Here is a 15,806-nt window from a genome sequence, read left to right on the forward strand (position 1 = left end):
ACTGCGTCCAGTTCTGGGGCCCCCAACACAAGAAGGACATGGAGCTGTGGGAGCAGGTCCAGAGGAGGGCCACGGGGATGATCAGAGGGCTGGAGCACTTCCCCTGCGGGGACAGGCTGAGAGAGCTGGGGCTCTTTAGCCTGGAGAAGAGAGGGCTCCAAGGAGACCTTATAGCAGCCTTCCAGTACCCGAAGGGGCCTACAGAAAAGCTGGGGAGGGACTTTTTGTAAGGGCGGGTAGCGACTGGATGAAGGGAAATGGTTTTAAACTGCAAGAGGGCAAATTTAGACTACATATCAGGAAGAACTTTACTGTGAGGGTGGTGAGACACTGGAACAGGTTGCCCAGCGAGGTTGTGGATGTCCCCTCTCCCTGGAAGCACTCAAGGCCAGGCTGGATGGGCTGTGAGCAACCTGGGCTAGAGGGAGGTATCCCTGCCTATAGCGGGGAGGTTGCAACAAGGTGACCTTAAGGGTCCCTTCCAACCCAAACTATTCTAAGATTCTACAACAGAAAAACAGGGCAGCTCTCCCTTCTCATTCCACATTGTTTCAGTGTCATCTCTGGCACAACCCTATAAGGTGTTTCTTCCATATGCAGCATCGCCTGTGATGGAAGCCAAGGAAACCTAGAGCAGGCCTCAGGCTGCACCAAGCATCTTAGGCTCAAGGCAGGACCAGCTGGAGCAGCTTGCCATGAGTGCGCCCGGAGGGGCCTCCATGCAGCTGCAGGGTTGCCGGGTGGGGGCACGGTGACATTGTGATGACATTATGATGCAACAGTGCGTGAGCGTGACATGAAGCTGCAGGCTGAGGCTCCGGCTGGGGTGGCCTCAGTTCGCTGCAGCTCTAGCGAGAGGTGGCAGCGGAGGGTCGCAGCTCCCAGAGAGTTCCTGTAAGGAGCCATGGAGCGCTGTGGCACTGCTGGATTCCGAAATCCAAACGCACTGCTGAGCATAGCGGGGAAGAGCGGAGAGGTGAGTGCTGCTTCCTCAAGAGAGGGCTGAGTGCAGCAGCCTGGGCTATGTGGGACTGCTCTGGGGCTGGAGATGCTCTCCAGAGGCTGAGGGGCATCTTCTCATGCCGGCGCTGGAGAAGGCTTGCAGGGAATCGCGCCTCTCTGCACATCCCGGCATCAGGTTAAGAAGTGGGAAGGGAGCTGCCAAAGGGAGCAGAGGTGGGCTGGAGAGGGGACTGGAGTGCCTGAGTGTCCAAGCATGTCTTTGTCTTTGTCTTTCTAGCTCCGACCCGGAGGACGGAAAGTTGGAGCAGGCGGTAGCAGGCTGCTGGACCTCCCACTCGGGGTCAAAATCCCTGTGCAGCCTGGCACCAAGCCTGTCTTCTGCAGGACAAAGCTGGGGGAAAAGGTGAGAGGAGGAGGAAAGGGTCAAGAAGGCCTCTTGTTTCCTGGGATTGCCATCGTGCCAAGGAGGCCTTGGGGCCACCTGCTCTGCAGAGGGAACTGCGGCCCGTTGCTCCAACTGTGTGGGGGAATGAAGGGACGCTCCTGGCTCCACAGCAGGGAGACAGTGCAGGGTTTACCAACAGCAGTGCCCAGTGGTCAGGAGAGGTTCTGAAAATTGGGCTCTCCACACGGACGAGCTTGCCAGCACCAGTTCCATTACCGTACCTGGCACCAGGCAAGCAGGTGGCTGGGGCCCTGCCCGCAGCTGCTGGCAGCGTGTTGGGATGCCGGCACCCACCTGGCACAGCCAGAAATGTGGACACCGGGTCATTCCTGGAGGAGGGTGCAACCTTCTCCTGCTTTCTCTCTTGGAGGACTTAGAAAAACCACTTAGAAATGCACACAACGTGCTCATTCTCCAACTGGGTGTGCAAGAGGCCAGCCCGTGTGCGTGAACAGCCTGGAAGCGTCTTTGTCTCTTTGCTGCTCTCTCCTTCCCCGTTCACACTCTGCAACACATCTCTTCCAGCTTCACCAGCCTTCTCCTCATTTTGATCTGGGAGATCCGTACTGTCGCCGTCTGCGCACAGAATACAACAGCCTGCATGACCCACATCTGCAGGACTACCACAACCGCCAAGACAACCTGCAGAACCTGAAGAAAAGGGGCTTAGTCACCAACGATGGCAAAGTAGGTTTGGATGTTGGGCTGACCAACACAGGTCTCCTTGGGAGGAGCTTCCAGGCAGCCGGGAAGTGGCCTGGCACCGCAGGGAGGAGCCCTCTGGTCCCTGCGAAGGAGGGAGGAGGCAGCAGCCCCACAGCTGGGGAGGGGAGGGTGGAGAGAGGAGCAGCTCCCCTGCTGCTGGGGGCCTGCACATTTGTGGAAGGCCACGTGGGTAGCTACCTCGACAGTTCTTGGGAGCCATCTGCCCTTGTCTCACCGTAGGTGGTCTGCACTCTGAAAGAGTTCAATGAGTACAGGCAGTACCTGACCAGGCTGAAGCTGGAGCGCGAGCAAACACAGAGGCGAGAAGAGGTAGGCAAAGCCCAGTGTTGGCAGGCACGTGTCAGTGGCACTGCACCGAGGGCACGGGCTTTACTCGATGGATCTGAGGGAGATGGGGAATGCAGAAAAGGTGAGGGCTGGGCTGGTGGGCCAGGCCCTGAGGCATGGAAAGAACAACCCAGCTCAGGGCTGAGCTAGCACGGCGTGCCGGTGTGCAGGTGACCTGGAAAGTTGCTTGCTTGCAAACAGAGCACTGTGGCAGCCGTTCTCTCCTGCCCTCATTGCACGGCTGAAACAGAGTGCTGGCCCCCATCTGCATAAAGCATCAGCACGCAGGGCGGGAGGTACTTTCTGCGACATGACCAGGCCTAAACCCACTCTTCCTAAACCTGCTGTTCCCTTCCAGGAAAAGCTTCATCAGGAGTTGTCCAAATTGAAAAAATCTGCCCGCAGACTAATGATGGATGTGGACGAGCTCCCGTCCCGTCCTGTGGAGTACATTGTGGGCAGTCCACTGCAGCCTCACAAACCAGCTGGGCCCTCTCCTTCATGCCTTAATCTCCAGTCTGGCCAACGCAGAAGAAGGAAGGTGGCTTTGATGCAGCACGGCCTTCAGGGAGACTCAAAGAGCACAGGACGTGCAGTGAAGCTGCCCGAGAAGTTGCCCAAACCTGAGTTGGGCAGGGAAGGCTCCAAACTCCCCAGAAGCATCCCTACCGTTGCTGCCTCAACAACAAATCCACAGTTCCCCAGAGATCGCACATTCAGAGCGATGTCTAAACAACAAGCCCAGCATCTTCAAGAGGTGACTGGGACTGTGTTCAAAGAAGTAACAGGGAAGTTGAAGGCAATGGATCAGCCTGCCTGCTCCTCAAGGAGGGCTCCCCAGAAGAACGGGCAACGAGTGCTTAGGAGTGCCAAAAGAGCAGAGCCTTCAGAGATGCCACCTTTAAGTCACAAGCAGGAAATTGCACTGCTGGCCTGGAATGTTGCAGGGAAGATAGTGAAGAAAGTTTGGAAGTAGAATTCCTTTGAACCCAGCACATCCAGTGCACCTGAGCCAAGGCCAGCAGCCAGGCTGTGGGAGCAGTCCATTGCTGGGATGACCTGCAGAACAGGAAAACCCAAGGAAGGGAAGGAAGCCTCTGACAAAGCATCCTCGCAGGCTTCCCTCCACAAAGCCACCTGAGAAGCCGCTGGAAGTGTTTCCAGCGTGTTGCAATCCTTTGTAGCTTCTCCCTCGGAGGAAGACTTCTGCTGCAAACATTCTGAAACCGTGGAGCTTCCCATCAACCGTCTCTCTCAGAGGCAGCCGCAGCCATCCCAGGTGCCTCTGTCGTGGCAGAGCCGGAAGGAAGGACGAGGCTCATCAGAAGAGCAGAGCCCAGCAACAAGCCAGAGAGAAAAGCTGCCCATGATCCAACCAGTACCGAGCGCTGCTGAGGTCTCACATCTGAGCTGCAGCATTTGTCAGCAGTTTATGGGCTGGTTTGGCCCGGTTCCGTAACTAATGATCCCGGTCCCTTTGATCGCCGATCTCAGCTGCCTCGGAGCCGTCTCGGACGGATCAGCAGCGACCGACCGCGTGGTTCAAAGGGATTTTGGACAGTTCCTTCCCTCAGGGAACCTCGGTGCCAACGAAGCAGCCCGGCAGCTCTCACGAGAGCGGCTGACGCAGCGCGTGGGCGTTGCCTGGGCAACGGCGGGAGATTTCAACGGGCTCCAAACCCGGAAGAAGCCTGGTGGGCCAGGCCCTGAGGCATGGAAAGAACAACCCAGCTCAGGGCTGAGCTAGCACAGCGTGCCGGTGTGCAGGTGACCTGGAAAGTTGCTTGCTTGCAAACAGAGCACTGTGGCAGCCGTTCTCTCCTGCCCTCATTGCACGGCTGAAACAGAGTGCTGGCCCCCATCTGCATAAAGCATCAGCACGCAGGGCGGGAGGTACTTTCTGCGACATGACCAGGCCTAAACCCACTCTTCCTAAACCTGCTGTTCCCTTCCAGGAAAAGCTTCATCAGGAGTTGTCCAAATTGAAAAAATCTGCCCGCAGACTAATGATGGATGTGGACGAGCTCCCGTCCCGTCCTGTGGAGTACATTGTGGGCAGTCCACTGCAGCCTCACAAACCAGCTGGGCCCTCTCCTTCATGCCTTAATCTCCAGTCTGGCCAACGCAGAAGAAGGAAGGTGGCTTTGATGCAGCACGGCCTTCAGGGAGACTCAAAGAGCACAGGACGTGCAGTGAAGCTGCCCGAGAAGTTGCCCAAACCTGAGTTGGGCAGGGAAGGCTCCAAACTCCCCAGAAGCATCCCTACCGTTGCTGCCTCAACAACAAATCCACAGTTCCCCAGAGATCGCACATTCAGAGCGATGTCTAAACAACAAGCCCAGCATCTTCAAGAGGTGACTGGGACTGTGTTCAAAGAAGTAACAGGGAAGTTGAAGGCAATGGATCAGCCTGCCTGCTCCTCAAGGAGGGCTCCCCAGAAGAACGGGCAACGAGTGCTTAGGAGTGCCAAAAGAGCAGAGCCTTCAGAGATGCCACCTTTAAGTCACAAGCAGGAAATTGCACTGCTGGCCTGGAATGTTGCAGGGAAGATAGTGAAGAAAGTTTGGAAGTAGAATTCCTTTGAACCCAGCACATCCAGTGCACCTGAGCCAAGGCCAGCAGCCAGGCTGTGGGAGCAGTCCATTGCTGGGATGACCTGCAGAACAGGAAAACCCAAGGAAGGGAAGGAAGCCTCTGACAAAGCATCCTCGCAGGCTTCCCTCCACAAAGCCACCTGAGAAGCCGCTGGAAGTGTTTCCAGCGTGTTGCAATCCTTTGTAGCTTCTCCCTCGGAGGAAGACTTCTGCTGCAAACATTCTGAAACCGTGGAGCTTCCCATCAACCGTCTCTCTCAGAGGCAGCCGCAGCCATCCCAGGTGCCTCTGTCGTGGCAGAGCCGGAAGGAAGGACGAGGCTCATCAGAAGAGCAGAGCCCAGCAACAAGCCAGAGAGAAAAGCTGCCCATGATCCAACCAGTACCGAGCGCTGCTGAGGTCTCACATCTGAGCTGCAGCATTTGTCAGCAGTTTATGGGCTGGTTTGGCCCGGTTCCGTGACTAATGGGGCAGGGGGACCTACAGATCCACACCCCGGGAAAGGGAAAGGATGAAAAGGGAGAACAGGAGAGAGATGGGCCAAAAAACAAAACAGTGGCAATGATCTTAGGAAATACAAACTAATTTACCAAATAAGATATCGGAATTCAAGAGAACACACTATAGTACAATATAATACAATATAATTTGTATTCAAGCTAATAAATCATATAAAATGAGAGAGTGTCTGAAAACCAAAGGCCTTACTCTAATGCTGAGGCAAGACAATCTAGGGAGCTCACATGCTGCCAAGATCAAAAAGCAAAAGGGAAGGTCAAGTGATCTACGAATGGCTTTTATCTTTTGCTCTGAGCGGAAACGGTAACAGAACAGCCAACAGTCCTCTGGGGGATGTAGTTCTTCCCTTCTGGACAGGCACCTGGAACTGGAGCATCAACTCTAGAACTCCTAGTGCACTACATGATGTTACGGTGTGGCATATCCATAACCAAAAATCATAAAACCATGACAGCACTGGAAAGGAGAGCACTTGAAAACTCTGCCTCCAAAGTGAAAGAGGAGGAGCAAGAATTGCTTCTTAGGCATGCCAAATCCATTGTCAGCAAAGTAGTTTCAAGAGCAAAGAAAACCATAGAGAATGAGTTGCAAGCAAAGGCCTTAAGTGCAGCATTGGATGCCAGCACCACGGCATGTGGGAAGGTGGGCTCCATATCAGAGCAGAGCTCGAAGGCTCAGGCTGCACGCGGGCTACAAGTGAGCTCCGGGAGGCCTGTTGTCAAAGAGCCCTGCCCAAGAGGTGGCAAGGAGAGCTGTCCCTCTAAGGACCTCCAAAGCTCACCTGACCTCATGCCCCCCATCCGGAGAGACTCTGGGCGAGTTGCTCCTGGCATGCCTGAATACATTCAAAAGTCCCTGGATTGCACCTCTTTCACACCCATGTGGGAAACCCAAACGGAGCAGAAGCCAGGGAACACCACCAGCACCTTCCCTTCCACGGGCCTGCAGTCTGCCAGACAGCCCGTTGAGGGAGGTGATTCTGCCCCTCTGCTCTGCTCTTGCGAGGCCCCACCTGGAGTACTGCGTCCAGTTCTGGGGCCCCCGACACAAGAAGGACATGGAGCTGTGGGAGCAGGTCCAGAGGAGGGCCACGGGGATGATCAGAGGGCTGGAGCACTTCCCCTGCGGGGACAGGCTGAGAGAGCTGGGGCTCTTTAGCCTGGAGAAGAGAGGGCTCCAAGGAGACCTTATAGCAGCCTTCCAGTACCCGAAGGGGCCTACAGAAAAGCTGGGGAGGGACTTTTTGTAAGGGCGGGTAGCGACTGGATGAAGGGAAATGGTTTTAAACTGCAAGAGGGCAAATTTAGACTACATATCAGGAAGAACTTTACTGTGAGGGTGGTGAGACACTGGAACAGGTTGCCCAGCGAGGTTGTGGATGTCCCCTCTCCCTGGAAGCACTCAAGGCCAGGCTGGATGGGCTGTGAGCAACCTGGGCTAGAGGGAGGTATCCCTGCCTATAGCGGGGAGGTTGCAACAAGGTGACCTTAAGGGTCCCTTCCAACCCAAACTATTCTAAGATTCTACAACAGAAAAACAGGGCAGCTCTCCCTTCTCATTCCACATTGTTTCAGTGTCATCTCTGGCACAACCCTATAAGGTGTTTCTTCCATATGCAGCATCGCCTGTGATGGAAGCCAAGGAAACCTAGAGCAGGCCTCAGGCTGCACCAAGCATCTTAGGCTCAAGGCAGGACCAGCTGGAGCAGCTTGCCATGAGTGCGCCCGGAGGGGCCTCCATGCAGCTGCAGGGTTGCCGGGTGGGGGCACGGTGACATTGTGATGACATTATGATGCAACAGTGCGTGAGCGTGACATGAAGCTGCAGGCTGAGGCTCCGGCTGGGGTGGCCTCAGTTCGCTGCAGCTCTAGCGAGAGGTGGCAGCGGAGGGTCGCAGCTCCCAGAGAGTTCCTGTAAGGAGCCATGGAGCGCTGTGGCACTGCTGGATTCCGAAATCCAAACGCACTGCTGAGCATAGCGGGGAAGAGCGGAGAGGTGAGTGCTGCTTCCTCAAGAGAGGGCTGAGTGCAGCAGCCTGGGCTATGTGGGACTGCTCTGGGGCTGGAGATGCTCTCCAGAGGCTGAGGGGCATCTTCTCATGCCGGCGCTGGAGAAGGCTTGCAGGGAATCGCGCCTCTCTGCACATCCCGGCATCAGGTTAAGAAGTGGGAAGGGAGCTGCCAAAGGGAGCAGAGGTGGGCTGGAGAGGGGACTGGAGTGCCTGAGTGTCCAAGCATGTCTTTGTCTTTGTCTTTCTAGCTCCGACCCGGAGGACGGAAAGTTGGAGCAGGCGGTAGCAGGCTGCTGGACCTCCCACTCGGGGTCAAAATCCCTGTGCAGCCTGGCACCAAGCCTGTCTTCTGCAGGACAAAGCTGGGGGAAAAGGTGAGAGGAGGAGGAAAGGGTCAAGAAGGCCTCTTGTTTCCTGGGATTGCCATCGTGCCAAGGAAGCCTTGGGGCCACCTGCTCTGCAGAGGGAACTGCGGCCCGTTGCTCCAACTGTGTGGGGGAATGAAGGGACGCTCCTGGCTCCACAGCAGGGAGACAGTGCAGGGTTTACCAACAGCAGTGCCCAGTGGTCAGGAGAGGTTCTGAAAATTGGGCTCTCCACACGGACGAGCTTGCCAGCACCAGTTCCATTACCGTACCTGGCACCAGGCAAGCAGGTGGCTGGGGCCCTGCCCGCAGCTGCTGGCAGCGTGTTGGGATGCCGGCACCCACCTGGCACAGCCAGAAATGTGGACACCGGGTCATTCCTGGAGGAGGGTGCAACCTTCTCCTGCTTTCTCTCTTGGAGGACTTAGAAAAACCACTTAGAAATGCACACAACGTGCTCATTCTCCAACTGGGTGTGCAAGAGGCCAGCCCGTGTGCGTGAACAGCCTGGAAGCGTCTTTGTCTCTTTGCTGCTCTCTCCTTCCCCGTTCACACTCTGCAACACATCTCTTCCAGCTTCACCAGCCTTCTCCTCATTTTGATCTGGGAGATCCGTACTGTCGCCGTCTGCGCACAGAATACAACAGCCTGCATGACCCACATCTGCAGGACTACCACAACCGCCAAGACAACCTGCAGAACCTGAAGAAAAGGGGCTTAGTCACCAACGATGGCAAAGTAGGTTTGGATGTTGGGCTGACCAACACAGGTCTCCTTGGGAGGAGCTTCCAGGCAGCCGGGAAGTGGCCTGGCACCGCAGGGAGGAGCCCTCTGGTCCCTGCGAAGGAGGGAGGAGGCAGCAGCCCCACAGCTGGGGAGGGGAGGGTGGAGAGAGGAGCAGCTCCCCTGCTGCTGGGGGCCTGCACATTTGTGGAAGGCCACGTGGGTAGCTACCTCGACAGTTCTTGGGAGCCATCTGCCCTTGTCTCACCGTAGGTGGTCTGCACTCTGAAAGAGTTCAATGAGTACAGGCAGTACCTGACCAGGCTGAAGCTGGAGCGCGAGCAAACACAGAGGCGAGAAGAGGTAGGCAAAGCCCAGTGTTGGCAGGCACGTGTCAGTGGCACTGCACCGAGGGCACGGGCTTTACTCGATGGATCTGAGGGAGATGGGGAATGCAGAAAAGGTGAGGGCTGGGCTGGTGGGCCAGGCCCTGAGGTATGGAAAGAACAACCCAGCTCAGGGCTGAGCTAGCACGGCGTGCCGGTGTGCAGGTGACCTGGAAAGTTGCTTGCTTGCAAACAGAGCACTGTGGCAGCCGTTCTCTCCTGCCCTCATTGCACGGCTGAAACAGAGTGCTGGCCCCCATCTGCATAAAGCATCAGCACGCAGGGCGGGAGGTACTTTCTGCGACATGACCAGGCCTAAACCCACTCTTCCTAAACCTGCTGTTCCCTTCCAGGAAAAGCTTCATCAGGAGTTGTCCAAATTGAAAAAATCTGCCCGCAGACTAATGATGGATGTGGACGAGCTCCCGTCCCGTCCTGTGGAGTACATTGTGGGCAGTCCACTGCAGCCTCACAAACCAGCTGGGCCCTCTCCTTCATGCCTTAATCTCCAGTCTGGCCAACGCAGAAGAAGGAAGGTGGCTTTGATGCAGCACGGCCTTCAGGGAGACTCAAAGAGCACAGGACGTGCAGTGAAGCTGCCCGAGAAGTTGCCCAAACCTGAGTTGGGCAGGGAAGGCTCCAAACTCCCCAGAAGCATCCCTACCGTTGCTGCCTCAACAACAAATCCACAGTTCCCCAGAGATCGCACATTCAGAGCGATGTCTAAACAACAAGCCCAGCATCTTCAAGAGGTGACTGGGACTGTGTTCAAAGAAGTAACAGGGAAGTTGAAGGCAATGGATCAGCCTGCCTGCTCCTCAAGGAGGGCTCCCCAGAAGAACGGGCAACGAGTGCTTAGGAGTGCCAAAAGAGCAGAGCCTTCAGAGATGCCACCTTTAAGTCACAAGCAGGAAATTGCACTGCTGGCCTGGAATGTTGCAGGGAAGATAGTGAAGAAAGTTTGGAAGTAGAATTCCTTTGAACCCAGCACATCCAGTGCACCTGAGCCAAGGCCAGCAGCCAGGCTGTGGGAGCAGTCCATTGCTGGGATGACCTGCAGAACAGGAAAACCCAAGGAAGGGAAGGAAGCCTCTGACAAAGCATCCTCGCAGGCTTCCCTCCACAAAGCCACCTGAGAAGCCGCTGGAAGTGTTTCCAGCGTGTTGCAATCCTTTGTAGCTTCTCCCTCGGAGGAAGACTTCTGCTGCAAACATTCTGAAACCGTGGAGCTTCCCATCAACCGTCTCTCTCAGAGGCAGCCGCAGCCATCCCAGGTGCCTCTGTCGTGGCAGAGCCGGAAGGAAGGACGAGGCTCATCAGAAGAGCAGAGCCCAGCAACAAGCCAGAGAGAAAAGCTGCCCATGATCCAACCAGTACCGAGCGCTGCTGAGGTCTCACATCTGAGCTGCAGCATTTGTCAGCAGTTTATGGGCTGGTTTGGCCCGGTTCCGTAACTAATGATCCCGGTCCCTTTGATCGCCGATCTCAGCTGCCTCGGAGCCGTCCCGGACGGTCAGCAGCGACCGACCGCGTGGTTCAAAGGGATTTCGGACGGTTCCTTCGCTCAGGGAACCCCGGTGCCAACGAAGCAGCCCGGCAGCTCTCACGAGAGCGGCTGACGCAGCGCGTGGGCGTTGCCTGGGCAACGGCGGGAGATTTCAACGGGCTCCAAACCCGGAAGAAGCCTGGTGGGCCAGGCCCTGAGGCATGGAAAGAACAACCCAGCTCAGGGCTGAGCTAGCACAGCGTGCCGGTGTGCAGGTGACCTGGAAAGTTGCTTGCTTGCAAACAGAGCACTGTGGCAGCCGTTCTCTCCTGCCCTCATTGCACGGCTGAAACAGAGTGCTGGCCCCCATCTGCATAAAGCATCAGCACGCAGGGCGGGAGGTACTTTCTGCGACATGACCAGGCCTAAACCCACTCTTCCTAAACCTGCTGTTCCCTTCCAGGAAAAGCTTCATCAGGAGTTGTCCAAATTGAAAAAATCTGCCCGCAGACTAATGATGGATGTGGACGAGCTCCCGTCCCGTCCTGTGGAGTACATTGTGGGCAGTCCACTGCAGCCTCACAAACCAGCTGGGCCCTCTCCTTCATGCCTTAATCTCCAGTCTGGCCAACGCAGAAGAAGGAAGGTGGCTTTGATGCAGCACGGCCTTCAGGGAGACTCAAAGAGCACAGGACGTGCAGTGAAGCTGCCCGAGAAGTTGCCCAAACCTGAGTTGGGCAGGGAAGGCTCCAAACTCCCCAGAAGCATCCCTACCGTTGCTGCCTCAACAACAAATCCACAGTTCCCCAGAGATCGCACATTCAGAGCGATGTCTAAACAACAAGCCCAGCATCTTCAAGAGGTGACTGGGACTGTGTTCAAAGAAGTAACAGGGAAGTTGAAGGCAATGGATCAGCCTGCCTGCTCCTCAAGGAGGGCTCCCCAGAAGAACGGGCAACGAGTGCTTAGGAGTGCCAAAAGAGCAGAGCCTTCAGAGATGCCACCTTTAAGTCACAAGCAGGAAATTGCACTGCTGGCCTGGAATGTTGCAGGGAAGATAGTGAAGAAAGTTTGGAAGTAGAATTCCTTTGAACCCAGCACATCCAGTGCACCTGAGCCAAGGCCAGCAGCCAGGCTGTGGGAGCAGTCCATTGCTGGGATGACCTGCAGAACAGGAAAACCCAAGGAAGGGAAGGAAGCCTCTGACAAAGCATCCTCGCAGGCTTCCCTCCACAAAGCCACCTGAGAAGCCGCTGGAAGTGTTTCCAGCGTGTTGCAATCCTTTGTAGCTTCTCCCTCGGAGGAAGACTTCTGCTGCAAACATTCTGAAACCGTGGAGCTTCCCATCAACCGTCTCTCTCAGAGGCAGCCGCAGCCATCCCAGGTGCCTCTGTCGTGGCAGAGCCGGAAGGAAGGACGAGGCTCATCAGAAGAGCAGAGCCCAGCAACAAGCCAGAGAGAAAAGCTGCCCATGATCCAACCAGTACCGAGCGCTGCTGAGGTCTCACATCTGAGCTGCAGCATTTGTCAGCAGTTTATGGGCTGGTTTGGCCCGGTTCCGTGACTAATGGGGCAGGGGGACCTACAGATCCACACCCCGGGAAAGGGAAAGGATGAAAAGGGAGAACAGGAGAGAGATGGGCCAAAAAACAAAACAGTGGCAATGATCTTAGGAAATACAAACTAATTTACCAAATAAGATATCGGAATTCAAGAGAACACACTATAGTACAATATAATACAATATAATTTGTATTCAAGCTAATAAATCATATAAAATGAGAGAGTGTCTGAAAACCAAAGGCCTTACTCTAATGCTGAGGCAAGACAATCTAGGGAGCTCACATGCTGCCAAGATCAAAAAGCAAAAGGGAAGGTCAAGTGATCTACGAATGGCTTTTATCTTTTGCTCTGAGCGGAAACGGTAACAGAACAGCCAACAGTCCTCTGGGGGATGTAGTTCTTCCCTTCTGGACAGGCACCTGGAACTGGAGCATCAACTCTAGAACTCCTAGTGCACTACATGATGTTACGGTGTGGCATATCCATAACCAAAAATCATAAAACCATGACAGCACTGGAAAGGAGAGCACTTGAAAACTCTGCCTCCAAAGTGAAAGAGGAGGAGCAAGAATTGCTTCTTAGGCATGCCAAATCCATTGTCAGCAAAGTAGTTTCAAGAGCAAAGAAAACCATAGAGAATGAGTTGCAAGCAAAGGCCTTAAGTGCAGCATTGGATGCCAGCACCACGGCATGTGGGAAGGTGGGCTCCATATCAGAGCAGAGCTCGAAGGCTCAGGCTGCACGCGGGCTACAAGTGAGCTCCGGGAGGCCTGTTGTCAAAGAGCCCTGCCCAAGAGGTGGCAAGGAGAGCTGTCCCTCTAAGGACCTCCAAAGCTCACCTGACCTCATGCCCCCCATCCGGAGAGACTCTGGGCGAGTTGCTCCTGGCATGCCTGAATACATTCAAAAGTCCCTGGATTGCACCTCTTTCACACCCATGTGGGAAACCCAAACGGAGCAGAAGCCAGGGAACACCACCAGCACCTTCCCTTCCACGGGCCTGCAGTCTGCCAGACAGCCCGTTGAGGGAGGTGATTCTGCCCCTCTGCTCTGCTCTTGCGAGGCCCCACCTGGAGTACTGCGTCCAGTTCTGGGGCCCCCGACACAAGAAGGACATGGAGCTGTGGGAGCAGGTCCAGAGGAGGGCCACGGGGATGATCAGAGGGCTGGAGCACTTCCCCTGCGGGGACAGGCTGAGAGAGCTGGGGCTCTTTAGCCTGGAGAAGAGAGGGCTCCAAGGAGACCTTATAGCAGCCTTCCAGTACCCGAAGGGGCCTACAGAAAAGCTGGGGAGGGACTTTTTGTAAGGGCGGGTAGCGACTGGATGAAGGGAAATGGTTTTAAACTGCAAGAGGGCAAATTTAGACTACATATCAGGAAGAACTTTACTGTGAGGGTGGTGAGACACTGGAACAGGTTGCCCAGCGAGGTTGTGGATGTCCCCTCTCCCTGGAAGCACTCAAGGCCAGGCTGGATGGGCTGTGAGCAACCTGGGCTAGAGGGAGGTATCCCTGCCTATAGCGGGGAGGTTGCAACAAGGTGACCTTAAGGGTCCCTTCCAACCCAAACTATTCTAAGATTCTACAACAGAAAAACAGGGCAGCTCTCCCTTCTCATTCCACATTGTTTCAGTGTCATCTCTGGCACAACCCTATAAGGTGTTTCTTCCATATGCAGCATCGCCTGTGATGGAAGCCAAGGAAACCTAGAGCAGGCCTCAGGCTGCACCAAGCATCTTAGGCTCAAGGCAGGACCAGCTGGAGCAGCTTGCCATGAGTGCGCCCGGAGGGGCCTCCATGCAGCTGCAGGGTTGCCGGGTGGGGGCACGGTGACATTGTGATGACATTATGATGCAACAGTGCGTGAGCGTGACATGAAGCTGCAGGCTGAGGCTCCGGCTGGGGTGGCCTCAGTTCGCTGCAGCTCTAGCGAGAGGTGGCAGCGGAGGGTCGCAGCTCCCAGAGAGTTCCTGTAAGGAGCCATGGAGCGCTGTGGCACTGCTGGATTCCGAAATCCAAACGCACTGCTGAGCATAGCGGGGAAGAGCGGAGAGGTGAGTGCTGCTTCCTCAAGAGAGGGCTGAGTGCAGCAGCCTGGGCTATGTGGGACTGCTCTGGGGCTGGAGATGCTCTCCAGAGGCTGAGGGGCATCTTCTCATGCCGGCGCTGGAGAAGGCTTGCAGGGAATCGCGCCTCTCTGCACATCCCGGCATCAGGTTAAGAAGTGGGAAGGGAGCTGCCAAAGGGAGCAGAGGTGGGCTGGAGAGGGGACTGGAGTGCCTGAGTGTCCAAGCATGTCTTTGTCTTTGTCTTTCTAGCTCCGACCCGGAGGACGGAAAGTTGGAGCAGGCGGTAGCAGGCTGCTGGACCTCCCACTCGGGGTCAAAATCCCTGTGCAGCCTGGCACCAAGCCTGTCTTCTGCAGGACAAAGCTGGGGGAAAAGGTGAGAGGAGGAGGAAAGGGTCAAGAAGGCCTCTTGTTTCCTGGGATTGCCATCGTGCCAAGGAGGCCTTGGGGCCACCTGCTCTGCAGAGGGAACTGCGGCCCGTTGCTCCAACTGTGTGGGGGAATGAAGGGACGCTCCTGGCTCCACAGCAGGGAGACAGTGCAGGGTTTACCAACAGCAGTGCCCAGTGGTCAGGAGAGGTTCTGAAAATTGGGCTCTCCACACGGACGAGCTTGCCAGCACCAGTTCCATTACCGTACCTGGCACCAGGCAAGCAGGTGGCTGGGGCCCTGCCCGCAGCTGCTGGCAGCGTGTTGGGATGCCGGCACCCACCTGGCACAGCCAGAAATGTGGACACCGGGTCATTCCTGGAGGAGGGTGCAACCTTCTCCTGCTTTCTCTCTTGGAGGACTTAGAAAAACCACTTAGAAATGCACACAACGTGCTCATTCTCCAACTGGGTGTGCAAGAGGCCAGCCCGTGTGCGTGAACAGCCTGGAAGCGTCTTTGTCTCTTTGCTGCTCTCTCCTTCCCCGTTCACACTCTGCAACACATCTCTTCCAGCTTCACCAGCCTTCTCCTCATTTTGATCTGGGAGATCCGTACTGTCGCCGTCTGCGCACAGAATACAACAGCCTGCATGACCCACATCTGCAGGACTACCACAACCGCCAAGACAACCTGCAGAACCTGAAGAAAAGGGGCTTAGTCACCAACGATGGCAAAGTAGGTTTGGATGTTGGGCTGACCAACACAGGTCTCCTTGGGAGGAGCTTCCAGGCAGCCGGGAAGTGGCCTGGCACCGCAGGGAGGAGCCCTCTGGTCCCTGCGAAGGAGGGAGGAGGCAGCAGCCCCACAGCTGGGGAGGGGAGGGTGGAGAGAGGAGCAGCTCCCCTGCTGCTGGGGGCCTGCACATTTGTGGAAGGCCACGTGGGTAGCTACCTCGACAGTTCTTGGGAGCCATCTGCCCTTGTCTCACCGTAGGTGGTCTGCACTCTGAAAGAGTTCAATGAGTACAGGCAGTACCTGACCAGGCTGAAGCTGGAGCGCGAGCAAACACAGAGGCGAGAAGAGGTAGGCAAAGCCCAGTGTTGGCAGGCACGTGTCAGTGGCACTGCACCGAGGGCACGGGCTTTACTCGATGGATCTGAGGGAGATGGGGAATGCAGAAAAGGTGAGGGCTGGGCTGGTGGGCCAGGCCCTGAGGTATGGAAAGAACAACCCAGCTCAGGGCTGAGCTAGCACAGCGTGC

At 56.0% G+C, this 15,806-nt stretch overlaps 1 protein-coding gene across 5 annotated transcripts in view; it reads left to right on the plus strand.

Moving 5' to 3' along the window:
- Positions 1-834: 834 nt before the first annotated feature.
- Positions 835-15,806, plus strand: part of LOC101752265 — a 50,222-nt gene continuing 35,250 nt past the window's right edge. For 4 of the 5 annotated variants that reach the window (XM_040650815.2, XM_040650814.2, XM_040650816.2 and 1 more), the window contains exons 1-10: positions 835-976; positions 1,241-1,366; positions 1,934-2,095; positions 2,354-2,443; positions 7,834-7,959; positions 8,527-8,688; positions 8,947-9,036; positions 14,426-14,551; positions 15,119-15,280; positions 15,539-15,628. In XM_040650815.2, the coding sequence (XP_040506749.1) occupies positions 905-976; positions 1,241-1,366; positions 1,934-2,095; positions 2,354-2,443; positions 7,834-7,959; positions 8,527-8,688; positions 8,947-9,036; positions 14,426-14,551; positions 15,119-15,280; positions 15,539-15,628 (1,206 nt within the window). In that variant the 5' untranslated portion in view covers positions 835-904. Of the gene's footprint in view, positions 977-1,240; positions 1,367-1,933; positions 2,096-2,353; positions 2,444-7,427; positions 7,570-7,833; positions 7,960-8,526; positions 8,689-8,946; positions 9,037-14,425; positions 14,552-15,118; positions 15,281-15,538; positions 15,629-15,806 lie in introns of those variants that run through there. The other variant, XM_040650817.2, reaches the window with a different exon arrangement.

Source organism: Gallus gallus, chromosome 20 (assembly GCF_016699485.2).
Source record: "Gallus gallus isolate bGalGal1 chromosome 20, bGalGal1.mat.broiler.GRCg7b, whole genome shotgun sequence".
NCBI lineage: Eukaryota > Metazoa > Chordata > Aves > Galliformes > Phasianidae > Gallus > Gallus gallus.